Here is a 19,313-nt window from a genome sequence, read left to right on the forward strand (position 1 = left end):
TACGGCTTGGGTGCTTGTTTCGCCTTTTTCCTACATTCTTTGCGATGCAACAACCAAGGCCGCATGGCGTATGTCTGCCTGGCATTGAGTGCCACCCATTCATTGCAGCCCGTGCAAAATGCACGATGTGGCTCGACTTCGCGGCACTCGGGCTGATCTTTGAAAAACTGCTCGCGCTCCTCCTCACTCCTTCGGACAGTTCTGGAAGACTCGGCGATGGAGATATCGTCTCGCCCATCAGGGGACTGTCCGCGATGAGAGAGCGGCGATTTGTCCATGATGGAGGGGGCTTTCATTTGTGGAGTCGAGGGTTTGGGTTCTGCCGTGGGTACGACGGAGGAGCGCCTGCTCGTGGGTTTACTGCTAGGTTTCTTAGCTGGTGTTTTCGCCAGCTTTGCGTCGCGAGAGCTGTCAGAATTGGTGGCAGGGACCCGGACGTGAGGATGGTGCGTAAGGTCAATTGTCCACAAGCGACAGAGTCAAAGAGCCTCGGGCTTACGAATTTGCGTTAACTTTGGTGGACGTGGTCTATGCGGTGGTCGAAGCGCGAATAGGAATGCAGATGACACGCGAACTAACGTCACTGGCTTGGATCAAAGCCCGAATATAAGACTGACCTCTTTCTGTGGACTCGGTGGCGGAGGCATTGCGGCAGCATCCTCATCCTCATTCGCATTTGTATCCGACTCGCTTTCCCTAGCTGCCGATAAGCCCCTGAGCTCTCTACTGTGGATAAAACTCACTCTGTAGGCTTGGAGGACTCTCTCCTTTTCTGATTTGTACACTGAGGTTAGCCTCATATGAACACGGGTCGCAACGCTGTTTCATTACTCGCCTTGGCTCTGCCTGAATAGGTTTTCCTGGCTTTACTTCTGGGTAACCTCCCTCAATCAATCGTTGGCACTATCGGAAAGCGGTGACAACATACCTCCCTCCTGAGGAGTGGGTATCGTCCATGTTATGTCCAGCGACTGTACAATAGCTAAAAATGCGATCACTTAGGTATGCGATGTTATGGTGACAGAATAAAACGCGCTGCTATGTGGTAGGCTTATCAGACACACGTGCATTTGGCTTAGTCAGCGGTCATTGTGCTCGGATTTGGTGCTTATAATCGGGCCAGCAGAGGCTAGCAGCAGCCAGGGATGCACGTTGCGGTCTACCAAGACCTTCGCAAGTACGTCTGTTTGCTCGTGCCAGGTGATAGACCTTTTCATTTCCAGTGGGAGAGACGAGAAGGAATAGGTGGATTAGTTTGAGACATCCCAATCCGGTTGACAGCGACGGCGCCTGAGACCAATTGTGATCTCAACAAATGCACAATAGCTTGCTCATTTACGGCCACCTTGCTTCCGCCACAAAATGTTCTCAACCTTGTTCTGTTCATTTTCTTGTGTGTGCTTTGACGACAACAATGGGCTGAAGAGCTGGCTATTAATCGATTGATGTTCTACTTGTGCTCGCAAAGCCGCGCATCGTAACCATCAGGGCTGAGATCTACTTGGCCGAGAGGATTGCAGACTCTGGTTGTGGTGGTGTCGGCACGGAGGACAATCAACCCGCAGAAATGGTTGCTGCGGCACAGAGAAGGCTGGCACTAGGCTGGTGGCATCGGCCTTGTTGTCCGTGCGGAGCACGCGTGTAAGTTTTTCCCCTGGTGGCTCGAATCATATTTATCTCCCACATTGTTCTCTCCTCCTACCACCACCCTCCCTCACCTCGTCCTGTCTTTCATATACCGCTCTTTCCTGTGGTCGTTCTAGTAGATTTCCAAACACTTTGCATCCTTAGCAGCACTTCACCATGGTCGCCCTCACCACCCTACTCCTCGCGTCCCTCCCCCTCGCGACCCTCGCTAACAGCTCCCCATGGGCTGCCCATCGCAAAAGACAACACCACGTCGGCCGCGTGCAAACCCGTGCCACCAAGTATACCCTCCAGGAGAAGTATCAAGGCCAGAGCTTCTTTGAGTGAGTGCTCAGTCTAAATCCCCAGAACGATCAATGAACGAACGTCGTTACCTCCAGCAACTTCAATTTCTTCACCGGTTCCGACCCCACTCACGGCAACGTCAACTACCTGTCGCACGCGGATGCAACCAACGCAGGCTTAGCTTACACTCAGAGCGACAACACAACCGTAGTGACCGTTGACAACTACAGCAAGCTTTCCTCTGGGGCCAATCGTAACTCGTACGCGTCCTATGTGACTCCACTGGCGGCTCATGCGACTGATTGTAATGTATGAAATAGGGTCCGCATCAGCTCCAAGAAGACGTTCAGCAACGGTCTGTTCATCGCCGACTTCTACGCGATGCCACACGGCTGTGGCGTCTGGCCCGCGTGGTGGTCTTCCGCTGATCCTTGGCCGACTGCCGGCGAGATCGACGTGATTGAGGGTGTCAACAACCAAAATTTCAACCAATACACGCTCCACACCAATGACGGCTGCACCCTCGACAAGAACCCCCCCACTTCCAGCAGCAAAGTCGCTGCCTTCACTGCCAACGTGCTCGGTACGCAGTGCGCCAGTGGCGATGGGAGTAACGCCGGCTGTGCGTTCTCCGACACGCGTAACACGTCCTTTGGCCAGGGCTTCAACGACGTCGCTGGCGGCATCTTCGCGCACGAGTGGACCAACTCGAGTATCAAAATGTGGCACTTCCAGCGTGATGAAATTCCGGCCGACATCACCTCCGGCAACCCTGATCCCTCCACCTGGCCCACTCCCGCTGCGTTCTGGTCCTCGTCAACCTGCGATATCTCCTCTCATTTCTACAACCACGTCCTGACCCTTGACATCACGCTTTGCGGTGACTGGGCTGCGGGTGCTTACGCCTCTTCCGGATGCCCCGGGACCTGCGCAGATGCCGTGGCTGATCCCACGAACTTCAAATGTAAGCTTTCATGTTACAGCCTTGCGCTAATAGAGCTCTAAGACATATTTTCCCAGTTGCTCAATGGAAGGTCAACTACATCGCCGTCTATCAACAATAGAGCACCGTCTCTTTGACTCTGCCTCGATCGATACCCATAACTTATGGAGACAGCATCACGGGACGGCCCAACTAAATGCATACTTATTGAGACCTAGTAGGCCTTGGTTTGAAAACGTTTGGGGCTCAGAATTCATGTTTAATGCTGCTGAGCACCTATTCTCTCTCTAATTCAGGGCTGTGCCCATGACGACTTACAAGCAGTTCCGTTTTGCGTAGGTGGAGGATGTTGTATTTATGCGTTGCGAGACCCAATTATCGATTTCAAACATGTGGCCGCATGGCCAGTGAATTCAGGAGTTTCGGATGCTCATGCTCAAGCGCTCAAGTTGCGTACTTATGTGCCTGTGCATGAGCAACAGGCTCGCTACACCCTATCAGCATTGATGTTCCTTTCCATCTTTCGTGTTCCGTGTGTTCCAAATTTAGGGTCGCGGCCACAACCTCAGGCTTCAGGCCTCAAACAACCCAAGCTTCAGACCCCATTTCGAACTTCATGCTTCCTCAACGTCATAGAGAGTCCAGGACTGCATCCTGGCGCTGTGTAGCGACGAAGGATGTGAGGTGAACACATGTGCGGTCTTGTTCAAATGTCCAAAATGGATTTCACTTCTGCTGCGGAATTGATACTGTTCAGGGTTGTGGTTTTCCTCTGTATATGCGAACCGGGTTTTTTGAAAGCGACAACCCTGCTTCATGTCTATTCAGTAGCATCACTACCGATGCGGGGAAACCCAGGTGTGCAGCCGTATTCTCCGACGGGATCGTATCCTGACGTTAACACAGAGTGTATAGAGTTAAGAGCCTCAGGCAGTGACGATCTGTTCGAACACGCAAAAAGACCACCGTTCCCTGTTCCCGACCTGTTCTGTGCGGGAGCAAAATTTCACGATAGCAAGGCATCTTCCGGATGTTCTGGCGGAATAACGCCGAGCTCGCCTTGTGTGAACGCGTATACTTGTTCACGACATTTCCATTGCGGCCATCACTCAGTTTCGCCGAAATTTCTGATCGTGACAACGGCATACTGACGCTCCTAGAGCGGCCTAGACGACCAAATCCTCAACAGGCCTCTCCGTTCGAGGATGTGTCTGCCTCGAAAATGGCGCAGAAGCAACCCTGTGGATGAGATCTGGCACCCTCAGAAGAATAGATCCCGCGTCGACGGCCCGCTTTGCTGCATGAGACTCGCGCTTGGCGTACCAGATCTGTTCGGAGACGAGTAGGTATTCGGAACATTTGCGGACGGGGGTGCGGACGGGGGTGCGTACGATACTGAATATGGTCGAATGGTCGAACTCTTATGTGAAAGTGGTTGATAACCGTTGGGCGCATAATTGCCACCATGTGGAACTCATGGGTTATATAGACGAGAGTGTCATGCCGCGGGTCTTTTCCTTCGTGCTTTGAACTCGAAGGCTTTGAGTCTCCCACTCGCGTTTCTCACCTTGATCAATCGCACCCATACACTACTGAGCGATGTTACCTGCACCTCTATGGTTGCCCAGGCGCGCTACCAAAGTAAGTTGTTATAAATTTCACTTCCTCTTTCAAACCTCACACTTGTTGCAGGCATGTACAAGCTGTCGGTGAGCTTTTGCTTTTCAATCATGATAATGGCCTTCTACTAACTCGTCGCCGCAAGCCATGATAAAATACGGTGCGACGACTTGAGGTAAGTCGCGCGCTCCATCGATCCGACGACGAGAATCTCTACATCACTTATCTTATGGGTGCTTATGGATGCAGACCATGCAGTGGATGCCGAAAGAAGGGCTTCGTCGAAGCGCAGTGCATCGACGGCTGTGAGCAGTGCCGACGCTCTCGGACACTCTGCCAGGGTGGCCTGCCTTGTGCTAGATGCAATAAACTGCGCCTTGATTGCTCCGACGATCCGAAGTTGGGCTTGACTATGATGGCTGAGCCTGCTGCTAAGGCGCCGTGCGACCGTGCGAAGACGGCATGCCTGGCCTGTCGACGAGACAACAAAAAGGTGAGTTTCGCAGTGTCAACAGCCAAATGGACGATATACTGACCTATGAGCCGGCAGTGTGAAGATCAGCGGCCTTGCGCACGGTGTGTTGCAAGAAGCGAACCATGCGTCCATGTCAGCCGTGGACCGAAAATGGTGAAAGTGCGATGTCAGTCTTGCAGGGAGATTAACAAGCGATGTGAGGATGCCCGGCCGTGTCATTTTTGTTCTGACACGGGGAAAGAGTGCTTCGACTTGCCTCGAAAGGGCAAGGGCCATGGAACCAGAGTCAAAGCGGTATGCGTCCATGAGATTACTGCATTTCTCAATGGATTTATTGCTTATGGATCTAGGCATGCACTAATTGCAGGTCAGATTTCAGCTGATTTTTGCTGGTATGTGGGTGATGTAGCCGACCGTTCTGACATGCTTGTGATAGGAGGGACAAGGTCAGATGCGACGGAGACCGGTACGCCAACCCAATGCGGTTCGGCAATAGCAACACTGATATCTAGTGCCGTAATACAAGGCCGTGTCTGTCCTGCTATCGCAAGGACTTCGTTTGTCGTGATCGATTCTTGGAATCGAAGGAGAATCAATCGGGCTCAGACTGGGGTCCGAACCGCCCCGCCGATTCAGATGTTCACAGACACACGCTATCTGATATTCTTTGCCCGGAGGGTTCGTCTTCTAGTCTGAAAGCTCCTGACGTATTACTTACAGCGCTTTTCAGACGACGGCAACAAGGAGGCACAGTCTGCTAGTACAACCCACACCCCTACATCATCGCCCGTGATATATCATCCTCTGCCTGTTCCGGTCCACAAGACGTACACTCACCTTCCGCCGATAGAGCCTTCTCCGCATTTTCACGCTTCCACTGCTAGCAGAGCAACATACGAGTCCTCGTTCTCTAGCACAGACAGAGATGGAAGAAATGCGGCTGATTCCAGACACAGGTTGGCAAGTTTGCGGATGCGTCAAGCAGGGTTCGAGTTGCCTTGAATTCGTTCATGATAATTGGGGTTTCACTATTCTTCCAACTTCATGGTGTTTCTAATTGGACGTTGTGTCACATACGTGATCAGCCTCGTTGCAAGAACGTAGTGTATTGTTTGGCGGACAGAAGAGCGGTCATATGAGCTTCATTTTCCCTCCACAAGTGAGGCAGACCAAGACTGGTAGTCTTGTTTGGGATTGATCGAGTTCCTACAGGCAAAACCGGAATTCATTCCTTCATATCCTATAATGAGTTTTTGTACATTGACATTGTCCGCATCTTCCCTTCGTTCGTTCCTTCTTTTTATCCCTTCTTTCCATCCGTGAACATTGTGAACAGCTGATCATGAGACGTGTCTAGAGATGTGTTTTACTATAGGAAGCAACGATCAGAAATTCACCTTGCCTTGACTGGATACACAACTCACCGTAATAACCGTGGGCTTCTCTCTGCCCAAGAACTGCTTGAGGTTGCTGATCTCCAGTGCAACATCGATCAAGGACTGCAGGCCTTCTGCAGTGTCTCGTGCGAGCTCCTTCTCCCCAGCTTCCGCCGCGACGTAACGCTCCACGTACATCCGGACCGTCGCACCCTGGCTTCCGGTGCCGCTCAGCCGCCAGACGACACGGCTGCCATCAGAGAACGTGACGACCTGTCCTTGGTTCTTGCTGACGCTCTTATCGATCGGGTCCGTGTAGTTGAAGTTGTACGCAGACGCAACAGTGAAGGTGGCCTTCGCCGCAGTGTAGGTCTTGCCGGAGAAAGACGAGGACCCGATCAGCTCGTTGATGTGGTCGACGAGTTTTTGCGCGCCATCCGAAGGAACTTCCTCATAGTCGTACCGCGAGAAGAACGAGCGGCCGTACTTCGCATAGTGCGCGTTGAGAATCTCGCGTATACCGATGAGCTTGGAAGACGTCTTGTTGGCAGCGGCGATGATATTGAGCCACGCTGCAGGAAGACATCAGAATAAATTCTAAAGCCGATGTCTGCAACCGTACCGATAACTGCCCAGATTCCGTCTTTCTCCCGAATATGATCGGATCCCGTACCGAAGGACTCTTCGCCACAGATCGACAAGCGGCCAGCGTCCATGAGGTTTCCGAAGAACTTCCAGCCTGCATGTAACTCATCAAACGTCATTGGCACCAGCGATATCGCAAGGGACTCACCAGTTGGCACCTCAAAGTACTCGAAACCCTTCTTCTTGGCGACCAAGTCGATGGCAGCGCTCGTGGGCATGCTCCTCGCAAGGCCCTTGACACCGGTCTTCTTGAAATATGGGATGCTATCCGCCCAATCCGCGATGATCGCAACCGAGTCCGAAGGGGTCACAAACGCACCCTTGCCGTAGATCATGTTGCGGTCGCCATCACCATCGCTAGCAGCACCGAACGCGATGTTTTCTTTCTCCACAACCTCAACGAGGGAGTGCGCATACGTGAGGTTGGGGTCGGGGTGTCCTCCGCCGAAATCGGGGGAAGGCACGCAATTCTGGATCGAGGACGTAGGGAGTCCAAGCGTCTCGACGAGAATACCACGGGCATAAGGGCCGGTGACGCCGTGCAAGCCGTCAAAGAGGACACGGAAGTCAGATTTATGCTCCGATAAGAAGGACTTGATGAGAGGGAAGTCGAAGATAGACTGGAGGAGCTCGACGTAGTCGGAGACTGAGTCAATAATGGATACCTTGAGAGGACCATACGTGGAGTCTCCGAGCTTGCTGAGGTCGATCGGGGGGAGCTCGATGACCTTGTACGACTTGATCGTCTTCGTCTTCTCAAATATTTTCTCTGTGACATTCTCCGGAGCTGGGCCGCCGTTCTCGACGTTGTACTTGATACCGAAGTCGGCGTTCGGGCCTCCGGGATTATGCGAGGCCGTCAGCAGGATACCGCCGTTGGCCTTGTACTTGCGGATGACGTTCGATGCAGCCGGCGTTGACAGGATACCATCCTTTCCAATGATCAGCTTTGATACGCCGTTGGCCGACGCGATCCGAAGGATCGTTTGGACCGTTTCTGGAGAGTAATAACGGCCATCACCACCGACAACCAGAGTGGCTCCCTTGAGAGAGATAGCGTCGAAGATAGCCTGAACGAAGTTCTCTGTGTAGTGCTGCAAGTATATCAGCACACGTCCACACTATGTCCACGATAGGTATACCTCCTGCTGGAAGACCTTGACCCTGCATTTCCATTAAATCGCGATCTACGACGATCGTCGGCGCTACTTACCTCTTCCTGAGCCCCGAAGTGCCGGGCTTCTGACCATCAAATGGCTTGGTTGGGATCTCTTTCACCTGATCGGACATGATGAGACGTGTCGTAAAGTGAGGGGAATGGAACAAATCGTGGAGGACAAGCAGGAACGAGGGCACAGGTCGGCTACAGACTTTATAGCGGCCACACGTGATCGAGATCTACATGGCTTCCTATCTTGGAAGTACCGAGAGGGTATTTACGGCATGACGAACGTGCAATTAAACATCCAAACAATTCACACATTTCGTAGCCGAACACCGCATTCGTACAAGACCATCTCAAAGATCTTACAGCTTTCCGCCATACTGATCTGAGCCAAAGATTTCTGAAAAAGCGCCTCCAATCTCCTTCAACATATCTTGTGTCACGACGCCCCTTCCTTCTTTCTCAAACGCTCGCCTTGATGCCGCCCTCGTCACCATGCTTGCACCCGTCGCTGCTAGGATGGGTATTCTTGATGCTGGCAGGTTTTTATCTCCGAACGCGCCGTCCTCGTAGCACTTGCCCCACGCAAGCATTGCACCGACCGATCCGCTCAGAATGTCCCCTTGTCCTCCACAGCGTTTCAGACCGCCGGGAGTATCCACTACAATGATCTCTTGTTGCTCTGGGTCATTCTCGGGCACTTTGGAGAGTGCGTGTGCCTCGCGAGAAGTGGCCCCTTCCGTGTTTGTGGCTATGATATCTTCAGCACCTTTCTGGAGAATCGCTATACCACCCAGAGCGCGAGACACGCTGGACGCGCGGTCTTCAGGTTTTGTTTTTGGGTCGATACCCTGCACGTTGACGTTCAGTGATGTAAAATATTTTTCACTCAGAAGAGATAGAAAACATTACTGCCTGTTCACTCAACCTCTTGAACTCGACGACGTTGGGCGTGAGCACCGCCCGCCGATATCCCTTGATGATGTTCACTTCCTGACCGACCATCCACAATCCATCTGCATCGACGACGACGAACATGCCTTGTTCCTTAGCGACATCGAGAGCCATGCGCGCGAAGGCCTGCATGTAGGGCTCCCGCCCGAGGCCGGGCCCGATGATGAGCACATGCAGGCGAGCTAGCAGGGATGACATCTCAGGTCGAAGAGAGGCTGCTGATCTTGAAAGTCAATCCGGATGGTCAGATCAACAAGAACGTGAGCGTTCCAAAGCTGCTTACACGTCTTCTCGTAGGATAGGATGCACGATCAAGTCCGGCGAGTACGACTTGATGGCGCCAGCAGCCGTCGGGGAGCAAATGACATGCGAAAGGTCGACGCCCTGATCCCAGGTCGTGCGTCGTCAGATCGCGTTCTTAGTATGGGAAGCAGACAGACGGACCACTCGCAGGGCGGAGATTGCTGCGAAGAACGGTGCACCTGTATAACTTCACGTACTATGTTAGAAGATCCCCTGATAGCTTTATGCCACACACTCCAAAGCTCCTCCGAGAACACCAACACGTCCTGCACGCGCAGGAGTAAGTCGTTGCAAGTGGTCCAGAAACACCGTTTCGCCTCACGAACCTGACTGGCCCTTATGCAGCGTCCCGTTTAAAGGCGGGATAAGGTGCCGCAGCTGATACATTATTGTATTTGGAACAGGCATGTCGGATATCGGATACTCGTGAATTCGCAGGTGTGAGTTGTAGTCGAACAATGCTGAAAGTCGCCGAGCATCCTGATCAATTGGATATCAATGACGTCACCTACACCGGCTTCGGCCGGATCGACATCCTCAGAATTTGCACGAAATGTCGGAAGAATAGACATCATTCGCTGCCGAATCGACCCAAAGATTCCATGCAGTATTTTCCTAAATCTATACGCGAGTACATAGGAAAACAAAGATCATCATCCGAGGAGAACCAGCACACAATATGACCAAAGAAATGCCTCCGCGGTCCGTATATGTTCAAAAAGAGCCTCTTCACCAGAGCGTTCCATAGTGCACCATCCGCACGCTCGATCGGTGATGGGGCACACAAAGCTTCCTTCTAGTTCTGAATTCTAGCAAGTGCTTATGGAACAGATCATGACGCAGGCATGTGCGCCTTACTAGAAGACGGGTAACGATATGGGGATCCCTTGTACCATGGGGGTTCTATCCAAAGGAACCGTAGCAGCAACATCCACACAAGGGGTGCTACAGCGCTAACCGTCGTGATCACAATAGCGACCGTGAAGGTCTGCGTAGCCCAGCCGAAAACGACCAGCGCGAGTGCAATGGCAAGCAGCGCGATATACATGCAGACCGCACCAAATGCGAAGCCGAGCCGCATCAAAAGATCGGTATGTAGGATGTCCTCCTTTGTTTGGCGCAGCCGGTGCGACTTGAAGACGTGGAAGATGCCGCTTGCGATGAGCGTGGAGAAGATCGAGAGAACGAGAGAAATGAAGAGGAGAGAGTTGACGAGGTTGGAGAGGTGCACTTGTCGCACGCTCTTGGCTGGACTGATCATGTAGGTATTTTGGACCAGGCTGAGAAGGTTGGCGATGAGAGATGCAACGAAGACGGACTGAGGAATCGTCAGCTCGCGACGGGCGCCTTTTCAAGCAGAGACGACGGGCATACCACAACAACCACGCCCGATGATGAGCGCGCATCAGCACCAGGTCCAGACTTCGCCAATTCCTTTATTTCATCCGTCTCCACCTTTCGCTGTACTTTTGAGGTCTCTACCATCATTTTTATCCCAGCTTCGATTTGCTTCACACTGCTAGCAACATCTGACATATATCTTTGAAAATTCGCACCACTGTCTGGAGTGGTGAAGCCTGTCAACAAAGCTTTCAGCACGGTGAAAGCAAGCAACGCACCACCCTCATTGTATTCTTGTATCAGGCCTTGCATCGAGCTGAAGTCGCCTTTCTCCATCGTCGTACAGGGAGAAAGATATGGACGAAGTCGAGGCCGCTCAGCTGATTCATGCAAACGGTGGTTCGAATGCATATGGAAACTGCGAGGCCAAGACCATAACTCCACGCTCGAAAAACGAGACATGGGTCAGGATTCCTTGCATCACATCGATAAGAGAGATAGCAGCAAGCTTCCGAGATGTAGACGATGGCGAGTACTGCTGGTGTGTGCAAGCATGAAGTCTCGAGGATGCACAGAATATCGACGGGATATTTTGAGCTATATGGGGTCCTACCAGGGTGGTCACATGTGCTTTGGGGTATCCGGGCTCCGGCAGCCTGCCTGCTGCACCAGGCTTGACTCTCTGAATCATCTACATATCCCGTCGCCGACTTGGAAGGCTGTAGGTTGGGCTACTTGCAAAAGAGAAAAAAAAAACACTCCTTTTGTCAATACTCTCGATCTCTTCCTGGCTTATTTTCCTGAATCCATACTATCCATAAGCAGCTCTCAGACGTCTCGTAATTCTGGCGCTTCTGTCATGCTCAAGTGACACGGCAGGTCCCTAGGTCCCTGGAAGAGCGGTTTGTCCGCCTCGCAAAATATCTCGCTTGTGCAGAACAATCAGGATCACGAGGCTTCCTGGGGAAGCGTTCAGTACGCGCTCCACACGTGAACGCGGGGACCCCCGCAAAGTTGATGGCTGTGGGAAGCATCCACCCCGGGGACGTGTGCAGTGTAATCTTAGCCCAATGGCGTCGAACAGATGCCCCCTTCGGCAGATCGCATCCGACGCCTGAATCTAAACAGGGTCTCAAATAAAAGGACAGATTCGTACCGTGTTGGCAGTTGGCCCTAGCTCTCTGTTAGCGCTACCACCATGTCTCAACGCGACTCGCCTCGATCCTCGACAAACCTCGCTGAAGAAAAGGTCCGTGCGGACGTGCAGGAGACGGCGGAGTCGCCGCTGTACAATGCCCATATCGACGTTTCTGGCATTGATGAACGCAAGTTGATGCGCAAGATCGACTTGCGCCTCATCCCATGGCTGTCGCTGCTCTACTTGTTGAGTTTCCTTGACCGCACGAGCATCGGAAACGCAAAGGTACGTGATCGTTGCTTCTTCTCAGGCCTTTCGCTCCACGCGTCGAGTGTTGACGTCGATGCTCGATAGTTGTATGGATTGGAGAAGGACCTCCACATAACGGACAAGCAGTACCTGATCAGCCTCACGATTTTCTTCTTTCCCTACTCCGTGTTCGAGGTATGAACCACGTCAGGCTTCATCTGGCTAGATATAACACAAGTCGGTCACTCTCCCACTGCTCAGGTACCCTCCAACGTCTTCCTGAAGCGTCTGCGGCCCTCGATATGGCTCTCTGCACTCATGTTACTTTGGGGAATCATGATGGTGCGCCGAATGCGCCCGATGTTTGGACGCGTTCCCCGCTGTTGACACTCAGGAACAGACCGTGCAAGGGCTGGTCCACAACTACGGGGGGCTACTCGGTGCGTCTCCTTCCGCCGGGAGCACTTCAGGATCCACCATCTCACTTATCCTCTGGATTGCTCCAACAGGCATGCGATGGATGCTCGGCACGATGGAGGCCGGGCTCTTCCCGGGAGTGAACTATTATCTCTCATGGTACTGTCCACGCTCGCCGTTTCTCGACCCGTGTCAGCCCTCCCATTCGCTCACATGCCCGATATGGAAAAACGCGCTGCAGTTGGTACAAACGCTCGGAGTTTGGTATCAGGGCCGCCATCTTCTTCAGTGCGGCATCCGTCTCGGGTGCATTCGGCGGTCTGCTCGCGGTGCGCGTCTCTTCCCGCCTCTCCTCTCCTTTCCGCGTCCTCGCGCCCACGGCTCGCGCGCCCAACCAGAAAATATACTCACACGGGCTGCTCCGCTCCGCAGGCTGCCATCTCGAACATGGGCGGGATCGGAGGCAAGCCCGCGTGGGCGTGGATCTTCATCCTCGAGGGGCTCGCGACCGTCCTCGCGGGCGCGCTCTCCTTCTTCATCATCCAGGACTTCCCGGACACGGCGCGCTTCCTGTCGGACGCGGAGCGCACCGTCGTCGTGCGGCGCCTGCAGCAGGACGACCAGTTCTCCGCGGGCGGCGAAGAGCTCAAGTGGAAGTACATCTGGAAGAGCATATTTGACTGGAAGACGTGGGTCGGGAGTGAGTACTTCATAATCCATGCCTTGACGTTTGCTTTGCATGCGTGAGAAAGGGATCGAGCGCACTTCCGATACGCCCGTTGGTGTCCTGTCCTGACCATTTGTCTGTCCTGTGATTAGTGATCGTCTACACCGGAAGTGACATGCCCCTCTATGCCTTCTCGCTGTTCCTCCCCAGCATCATCAACCAGGTCCGTCCCGTCTCCCGTCTCCCATCTCCCACCTCTCAGAGCCTCCTCACACCATCCACCCATCTCCACCTCTAATCTAATAATGACGCCCGTTCTCCCATCGCCCCTCCCAGCTCGGTATGTCCTTGTTTTCCCATGCCCTGCCGTCCGCGCGTTATTGATCTTACGGCGTGCAGGCTTCAAGGCGACGCCTGCGAACCTCCTCACGGTCCCCGTGTACGTCTTTGCGTGTCTCATCACATGCCTGGTCGGGTACGTCGCAGACCGGCGCGGGCAGCGCGGCCTGATCAACATGTGAGCACCACCCGTGGCGGCGGCGTCGTTCGCGCCGCCACCGCCACCATTGTCGTTGTTGTCGTCGGTGTTAGTTCGCTGACGCGGCTTTTGGATCTGGATGATAGCGGGCTGCTCTGCCTCGGCGGGGCCGGGTACATTATCCTGATCGCATCGCGCAACGCCGCGCTGTCGTACGTCGCTGTGTACCTCGCGACATGGTACGTCCCGCCCTCGCCCCGCCCTCGTGTCTCCCGCCCGCCACTGACTCTCCCGAATAGTGGAATATACCCTCTCATCCGTACGTACGCGCGCTCATTCCATCGACGATGTCGGATTTTGACAGGCGGTCGCTTTGTCGCCTCACGCAGCAAACACAATGTACGCAGAATTTCCCAAAGCCTGCGGTGCGGCGCGGCGCTGACGACGCCTGTGTTTGTTTGTTTTTCCAGCGCGTGGGTATCGAATAACGTCGAGGGCTCGTATAAACGCAGCGTCTCCCTCGCGATGGTCATAAGCTTGTGAGCCTCCCCCCATCTCCTGCGCGCTAGCCGACTGACCGACCGACCCCGCGCGCCAACGCACAGCGGCAACATCAACGGCGCCGTCAGCTCAAACGTCGTACGTGCCTCCTTTCCCTTCTCACCCCACCCCACCTCACGCCGCCCACCCCCACCGGCCGCAGTACCGCGCGCGCGACCAGCCCTGGTACACCCTCGGCCACGGGCTCGTCCTGATGTACATCGGGCTCGGCGTCATCGCCTCCATCACGTACTACACCTTCCTGCGGCGCGAGAACGCGCGGCGGGACCGCGGCGAGCGGGACGAGGTCATCGACGGCGTGGACGGAGAGGAGAAGGAAGGTGTAGAAGAGCGCGAGGAGCGCGCGCGCCGGAATGGGCGGTTCGCGAGCGTTGCGGAGGCGAAGCGGGAGAAGGGGGACGAGTGGAGCGGGTACAGGTATACGCTGTGATTGTGAGCCCGGTGAGAGCGCGAGAGGGGGGGGGCGGGTCTGGTCTTTGGAGGATTGTTCCTGCGTGTATGATAGCGAGGTGTACTGTATCTCCCAAACGATGGCAATTTGACGACAGTGACTGCCTCCATCCACCTGACCCGTTTCAGAGACGACGTTTCAGAGACGACGAGACGCGCATGATCGCATAATTGTATAGATGACGCTATAATGGCACAGGAGAGCTAGAGCAGGCACACAAAGCCAAACCAAGGCAGGGAGGATAAGCACGAAGCACGACGCACGCCCGGGAGACGAAAGAGGAAACCGTACACGCCGGAAAGGTCGAATAGAGTATATACAGACAGAGAGAGACGCGGAACGGGACGAACGAGCGGAGCGAGGCAGAAGCGGGGGCAGAAGCGAGAGAGGGAAGCAGAGTAGCAGAGTAGCAGAATATACAAGGGGTCGCGCAGGGACGGGAGGGGACGGACGAAGTGTAAAATTACAACGTGTGTTTTTGGCGCTGGAGCAACAACACGACACAAGGTCGTCTGACGGTCGAAGTAGACAAGAGAAGAGAAGAAAAAACATTAGATGACCGGGGCCGCCAGGACCAAGGCGCTAACGCCCGTCGACGGGGACAAGCATGACGGACAGCCAGCCTTCCACGCCAACACACGAACCGCCTTCCACCCGCGATATCTCCCCACCCGCCCCTCAGGCCCCGACTCGAGCCCCCGCCCCGCCGGCTATACCATGCGATCTACTTTTCCCCCGCCTCTGGGCACAGCGTGTGGCATGGAATCAAAACACCGGCCACCTAGGCCCCCTGGCGGCGGGAATATGCGCGCGCGCGGGCTCGCCCGGCTGACGTGGCAGCGCGCCGGCGGCGGGGAACGGCCACAGAAAGTAAGCGGCGCCCGTGCCCGTGCCCGTGCCCGTGCTGGCGGCGGCGGGGTCCGCGCTCTGCTCGCGCGGCGGCGGCGGGTGTGCGCGCGCGACGGAGGACGGGAGCGGGATGGGTGTGATGTCGGAGGTGTGCACGCGCGCGCGCTGCGTGGGCGAGGCGGGGGCGCTGCTGCCCGCGCTGCTGGTAGTAGTGCTGGTGGTAGACGCGGCGGCGGCGGGGCTGAAGTACTCGGCAGCGGTGACAGGGGGGTGGTCAGGGTCGAGGGGGCCGCTGGGCGGGAGGACGGCAGAGGCGCGAATGACAAGCTCGTTTAGGCGGAGGACGCGCTCGCTCGGGGAGAGCATGCGGGTGCGGCGGCCCCAGCCGCCCGGGAGGTCGTCCGTGTCGAGCTCGTGCTCGTGCTGCGAGTCCGCGTCTGCTTCGGGGTCGCGGTCGCGGTCGGCGGCGGAGACGTTGATGGCGTCCTCGGGGCCGAGGAAGGCCTCGTAGACGGCGCCCTCGAAGAACTCGTCCGAGTCCGGGTCGAACGCGCCGTACGTCCATTTTTCGTAGTGCGTGTGCGCGCCTGCGCCTGCGCCTGCGTGCTCGTGCTCGTGCTCGTACTCGTGGTCGGGGGCGACGACGACGACGGGGGCGCGGGCGTGGGAAGAGAAGAGAGGGCGGCCCATTGTGCGCTTTTTTGAGTGATTATTTTTGCGGGAAGGAAGGAACGGAGGAGGGTTGGAGGGAGGGGAGTGGGAGGGTGTGTGGGGTATCTGGGTATTGGGAGAGTATGTACTTTGTCGGGGTCGTCGTCCGCCAGCGCGCTCTCAAAAAAGACGCGCCTCCCCACTCGATCACGTAAGCGCTTCCGCTCAAGCTCCGCACCCGTTGCTGTACTGTACTGCTTTTCATAGCCATGTTTTGCACACAAACATGTGCCGTGCCCTACAGCTGGTCATTCGCGAGAGCACTCGGGGCTACAACTACTGTAATCCAGCCAGATATCATCCCACACACGATATCAGCACGCCGCATGGATCCTAGTAGAGGTCATTCGTGACTCGTGGCCATGTTTGGATTTGCACCGTGGGGCCGACGGGCAGTCGCGTTTGATATCTGTGTGCAACCGACCGACCAAAGGTGCACGCTCAAACGGAACCACCAGTCAACGACAGCCTGTCAACGGCATCAGCGACGGCGTCCAGCCCGTCTTCAAACGTCGCATACGAGGCACCACCCACCCACCACGACTCTCAGCCAAACCTCCGAGCGTTCCACTGGCCCACGCTCTCGACCATCGCCCACCTCCCCTTCGTCCGCGCCCGCGCTTCGTCCTCCTCGCCCCCATCCACCGCCACCACCTCCGAGTCATCGGGCACCAGCACGATCGTGCACGTATCCTCGCCCTCTTCGCGCGGCACCAGCATCGGCGGCGCGTACGGCGTCCTGTGCGCCGTGAACGCGATGAACGGCCCCGTAAGGCCCGGCTTGTCCAACGCGTTCCTAAAAAAATTAAATTAAATTAAAAAAATAAACAAGTTCGCGTCATGTTTAGAATGGCCAGCGAAGGAGGTGGGTGGGAGGGAAGGAGACGCACACTGCGCAGTCGAGGATGGACTGGACGAAATCAGGGTTCAAAAGACCGCGCCACTGGAAATGCACGACGTCGCCGACCGTGGACGGCTCTGGCGGGTCGTACACTGCCACATACGGGTCCGCGCGATCGTTTACTCGTAGCCTCAATGCGCGCGTCAGCATTACACCGACGGTCCCGACGATGGTGAAGTCAGCCTGACCGTTGTGCGCCGAGCGCAGCCATGCCGACCCACTCGAACAGCGCGCCCATGTCGTCGAACCACGCCTCCGCGTCCGCGTCCGCATCCGCATCGTCGCTGTCGCGCGTTTGCGCGTCAGTTGCGGTTGCGGTTGCAGCGGCGCCGCTCGCGAGCTTGCGCTTCTTGGCGGCCTTCCCGCGTTCCCTCCCGCGCAGCGCGGCCAACCGCGGCGCAGGGACGCGTACGTCCGCAAACGTGCGGACTGTGGGCCTGACGTGGTGCCGCGCAGGCGTCTGCGGCGACAAGATCGCGGCGGCTTTATCTTCGAGGGGGGGCGGGGGCGGATGTCAGTGAGGCGTGCGGGAGGACTTGGGGTGCGTGCGTGCGTGGACGGACGGACGGACCGGGATCTTCGGTGTAGTACGAGAACTCCCATTCGCCCTGTCCTGTTGCGTGGCGCGTTTGGTCCCACCTGTCCAGCGCCGCGCGCATCACGGAGGCGCCCCCTTTCCGGCAGAGGTTGACGGTCTCTTCTACAGCCCATCGCGGACGTGTTGCCGTTCAGCACGCACAGACAAAAACGAAAGACGAAAGACGAGACGAGGGACGCACGATACTGCTCCTCGCAGCCGCGGAACGCCTCGCGCACGCGCTTGCCCCGGATCCCGGCCTCCTCGAACGTGGCCTTGCCAGCGCTCAGGTTCAGCGTTAGGGACGTGTCGCGCACGAGGTCCCACGCGTCGGGGAGGTGCCTGGGCGTGCTCAGCGCGTGAAGAAACGGCGAGGGCGAGGGCGGGGGCGGGGGTCTACCGTGCGCTCGTTAACACCGTCCTCGTCGCCTGCAAGACCGAGCTTGACGGGCACGTACGACGCGGATGACTCTTTTCGTTTCCCGAGCGAGGTGTGCCCCGCAGCCTGGTCCCGGTTCTCGGCATCTTTTTGGGGAGGAATCACCACACCGGGCTCTTGCGCCGAGTCGAACAGCGCGACGAGCCCGGTGCGCGCGGTATAATACACCGTCTCGAGCTGGCGGAACGCGTCCTCGATCTCAGGCGCCGCGGGCATCACCACATCGACCTTTCTTCGTATTACCAGAGCAGCAGCAGGAGAAAAGGCGAGGTTTCAGACGGTGTGAACGAGGAGGTGGAGGGGCGCGGACGTGCCTGGTGGACGAAGGGGCTGGAGAGGCTGAAGGATTCGATTTGGTTGGAGCGGACGTGGCCGGTGGAGATGAGGGTGCGGCGGGGCTCGAGGTGGGGAGCCATGGGCGATGGTACGAGGACCTGGATGATGTGGGAGGGGTCGTTTGCTTGAGTAGAGATGCGCGAGCGTGCGGGACGGGGCGTGGCGTTTGCTGCATGACACGCCTACACGTGATATGGCATGGCTGTCACAGCACCTCTGACCGTCTCAAGGACGGCCACTGTCTCGCTCTATGAGTCTATCTCGCCGTTCGAGCTTGCCTCAGAATTTGTGATTCATCGAACGCTTTCGTTCCATCCGGGCATCGGCCTGCATCGGCGTAGGATCATTCATCTCTTGTCCTCTCTCGTGATTTTTATCATCTTCTGGCTTGTTCAATCGTGATGCCGAATTCCTGACCTTCGAGCTTCACGCCTTCTCTGAGCCGGACGGTACATTACACTGCACAGATCGCAGCTCATGGTGACAGCATCGCTGAGACCGATTCAGCGTCGGCAATCCTCTTTGGAACCAATGCTCATGCCAAGCCGAGAGCCGGACGCTAGCTTCTTGCCATCAACCGCACGCGCTCACAATTCCCAGCGCACACAGGTGCCCATCTTTACGAAGAGAAGGCGCGCTTCCGGCTGGGACAACGCTATCGATCCCCGGCTCACCGCACGCCGCATCACGCACTCGCGAGGCGGAGAGTGGCGCTTCCAGATCCTCTCTTGCCATATGCGTGCACCCAGCTGACCCATTCATCATTGCACGTCTATTTTCTCTCT

General features: G+C 56.1%; 9 protein-coding genes across 9 annotated transcripts; 3 read left to right on the forward strand and 6 right to left on the reverse strand.

The window, feature by feature from the left end:
- Positions 1-495: 495 nt before the first annotated feature.
- Positions 496-957, reverse strand: HETIRDRAFT_224201 (uncharacterized protein; the record flags this gene model as incomplete). Its single annotated transcript, XM_009550679.2, has 4 exons — positions 496-528; positions 618-772; positions 832-872; positions 929-957. The coding sequence occupies 4 exons, from the start codon at positions 955-957 to the stop codon at positions 496-498; spliced, it is 258 nt and encodes an 85-aa protein (XP_009548974.1).
- Positions 958-1,803: 846 nt separating this feature from the next.
- Positions 1,804-3,284, forward strand: HETIRDRAFT_64019 (glycoside hydrolase family 16 protein; the record flags this gene model as incomplete). Its single annotated transcript, XM_009550506.1, has 4 exons — positions 1,804-1,970; positions 2,028-2,192; positions 2,253-2,896; positions 2,953-3,284. The coding sequence occupies 4 exons, from the start codon at positions 1,804-1,806 to the stop codon at positions 2,994-2,996; spliced, it is 1,020 nt and encodes a 339-aa protein (XP_009548801.1). The 3' UTR covers positions 2,997-3,284.
- A 1,190-nt stretch (positions 3,285-4,474) lies between these two features.
- Positions 4,475-5,763, forward strand: HETIRDRAFT_172210 (uncharacterized protein; the record flags this gene model as incomplete). Its single annotated transcript, XM_009550680.1, has 7 exons — positions 4,475-4,516; positions 4,568-4,584; positions 4,641-4,670; positions 4,745-4,988; positions 5,046-5,264; positions 5,343-5,648; positions 5,701-5,763. 7 exons carry the CDS (start codon positions 4,475-4,477, stop codon positions 5,761-5,763), a joined length of 921 nt encoding a protein of 306 aa, XP_009548975.1.
- Positions 5,764-6,113: 350 nt separating this feature from the next.
- Positions 6,114-8,321, reverse strand: HETIRDRAFT_386831 (uncharacterized protein). Its single transcript, XM_009550681.1, has 6 exons — positions 8,205-8,321; positions 8,134-8,155; positions 7,140-8,085; positions 6,969-7,085; positions 6,395-6,918; positions 6,114-6,339 (listed from the first exon to the last, which is right to left on the reverse strand). Exons 1-6 carry the CDS (start codon positions 8,279-8,281, stop codon positions 6,337-6,339), a joined length of 1,689 nt encoding a protein of 562 aa, XP_009548976.1. The 5' UTR covers positions 8,282-8,321; the 3' UTR covers positions 6,114-6,336.
- A 130-nt stretch (positions 8,322-8,451) lies between these two features.
- Positions 8,452-9,821, reverse strand: HETIRDRAFT_477924 (uncharacterized protein; the record flags this gene model as incomplete). Its single annotated transcript, XM_009550682.1, has 6 exons — positions 8,452-9,007; positions 9,069-9,333; positions 9,394-9,494; positions 9,555-9,600; positions 9,649-9,679; positions 9,740-9,821. 6 exons carry the CDS (start codon positions 9,819-9,821, stop codon positions 8,519-8,521), a joined length of 1,014 nt encoding a protein of 337 aa, XP_009548977.1. The 3' UTR covers positions 8,452-8,518.
- A 2,131-nt stretch (positions 9,822-11,952) lies between these two features.
- HETIRDRAFT_155885 (major facilitator superfamily) lies at positions 11,953-16,346 on the forward strand (the record flags this gene model as incomplete). Its single annotated transcript, XM_009550683.1, has 14 exons — positions 11,953-12,177; positions 12,247-12,336; positions 12,403-12,483; positions 12,536-12,581; positions 12,651-12,717; positions 12,800-12,887; positions 12,991-13,258; positions 13,378-13,448; positions 13,633-13,742; positions 13,850-13,942; positions 14,003-14,026; positions 14,174-14,242; positions 14,309-14,342; positions 14,407-16,346. 14 exons carry the CDS (start codon positions 11,953-11,955, stop codon positions 14,692-14,694), a joined length of 1,554 nt encoding a protein of 517 aa, XP_009548978.1. The 3' UTR covers positions 14,695-16,346.
- On the reverse strand, positions 14,616-16,346 carry HETIRDRAFT_440995 (uncharacterized protein). Its single transcript, XM_009550684.1, has one exon. The coding sequence runs from the start codon at positions 16,252-16,254 to the stop codon at positions 15,481-15,483; it is 774 nt and encodes a 257-aa protein (XP_009548979.1). The 5' UTR covers positions 16,255-16,346; the 3' UTR covers positions 14,616-15,480.
- HETIRDRAFT_324057 (uncharacterized protein) lies at positions 14,854-15,267 on the reverse strand (the record flags this gene model as incomplete). Its single annotated transcript, XM_009550685.1, has 1 exon — positions 14,854-15,267. One exon carries the CDS (start codon positions 15,265-15,267, stop codon positions 14,854-14,856), a length of 414 nt encoding a protein of 137 aa, XP_009548980.1.
- A 242-nt stretch (positions 16,347-16,588) lies between the features above and the next one.
- HETIRDRAFT_459892 (uncharacterized protein) lies at positions 16,589-18,950 on the reverse strand. Its single transcript, XM_009550686.1, has 8 exons — positions 18,481-18,950; positions 18,212-18,424; positions 17,956-18,149; positions 17,748-17,876; positions 17,365-17,665; positions 17,166-17,306; positions 16,814-17,071; positions 16,589-16,744 (listed from the first exon to the last, which is right to left on the reverse strand). The coding sequence occupies exons 1-7, from the start codon at positions 18,606-18,608 to the stop codon at positions 16,822-16,824; spliced, it is 1,356 nt and encodes a 451-aa protein (XP_009548981.1). The 5' UTR covers positions 18,609-18,950; the 3' UTR covers positions 16,589-16,744; positions 16,814-16,821.
- Positions 18,951-19,313: the final 363 nt, after the last annotated feature.

The sequence above is a fragment of the Heterobasidion irregulare genome, assembly GCF_000320585.1.
Source record: "Heterobasidion irregulare TC 32-1 unplaced genomic scaffold scaffold_08, whole genome shotgun sequence".
Taxonomy (NCBI): domain Eukaryota; kingdom Fungi; phylum Basidiomycota; class Agaricomycetes; order Russulales; family Bondarzewiaceae; genus Heterobasidion; species Heterobasidion irregulare.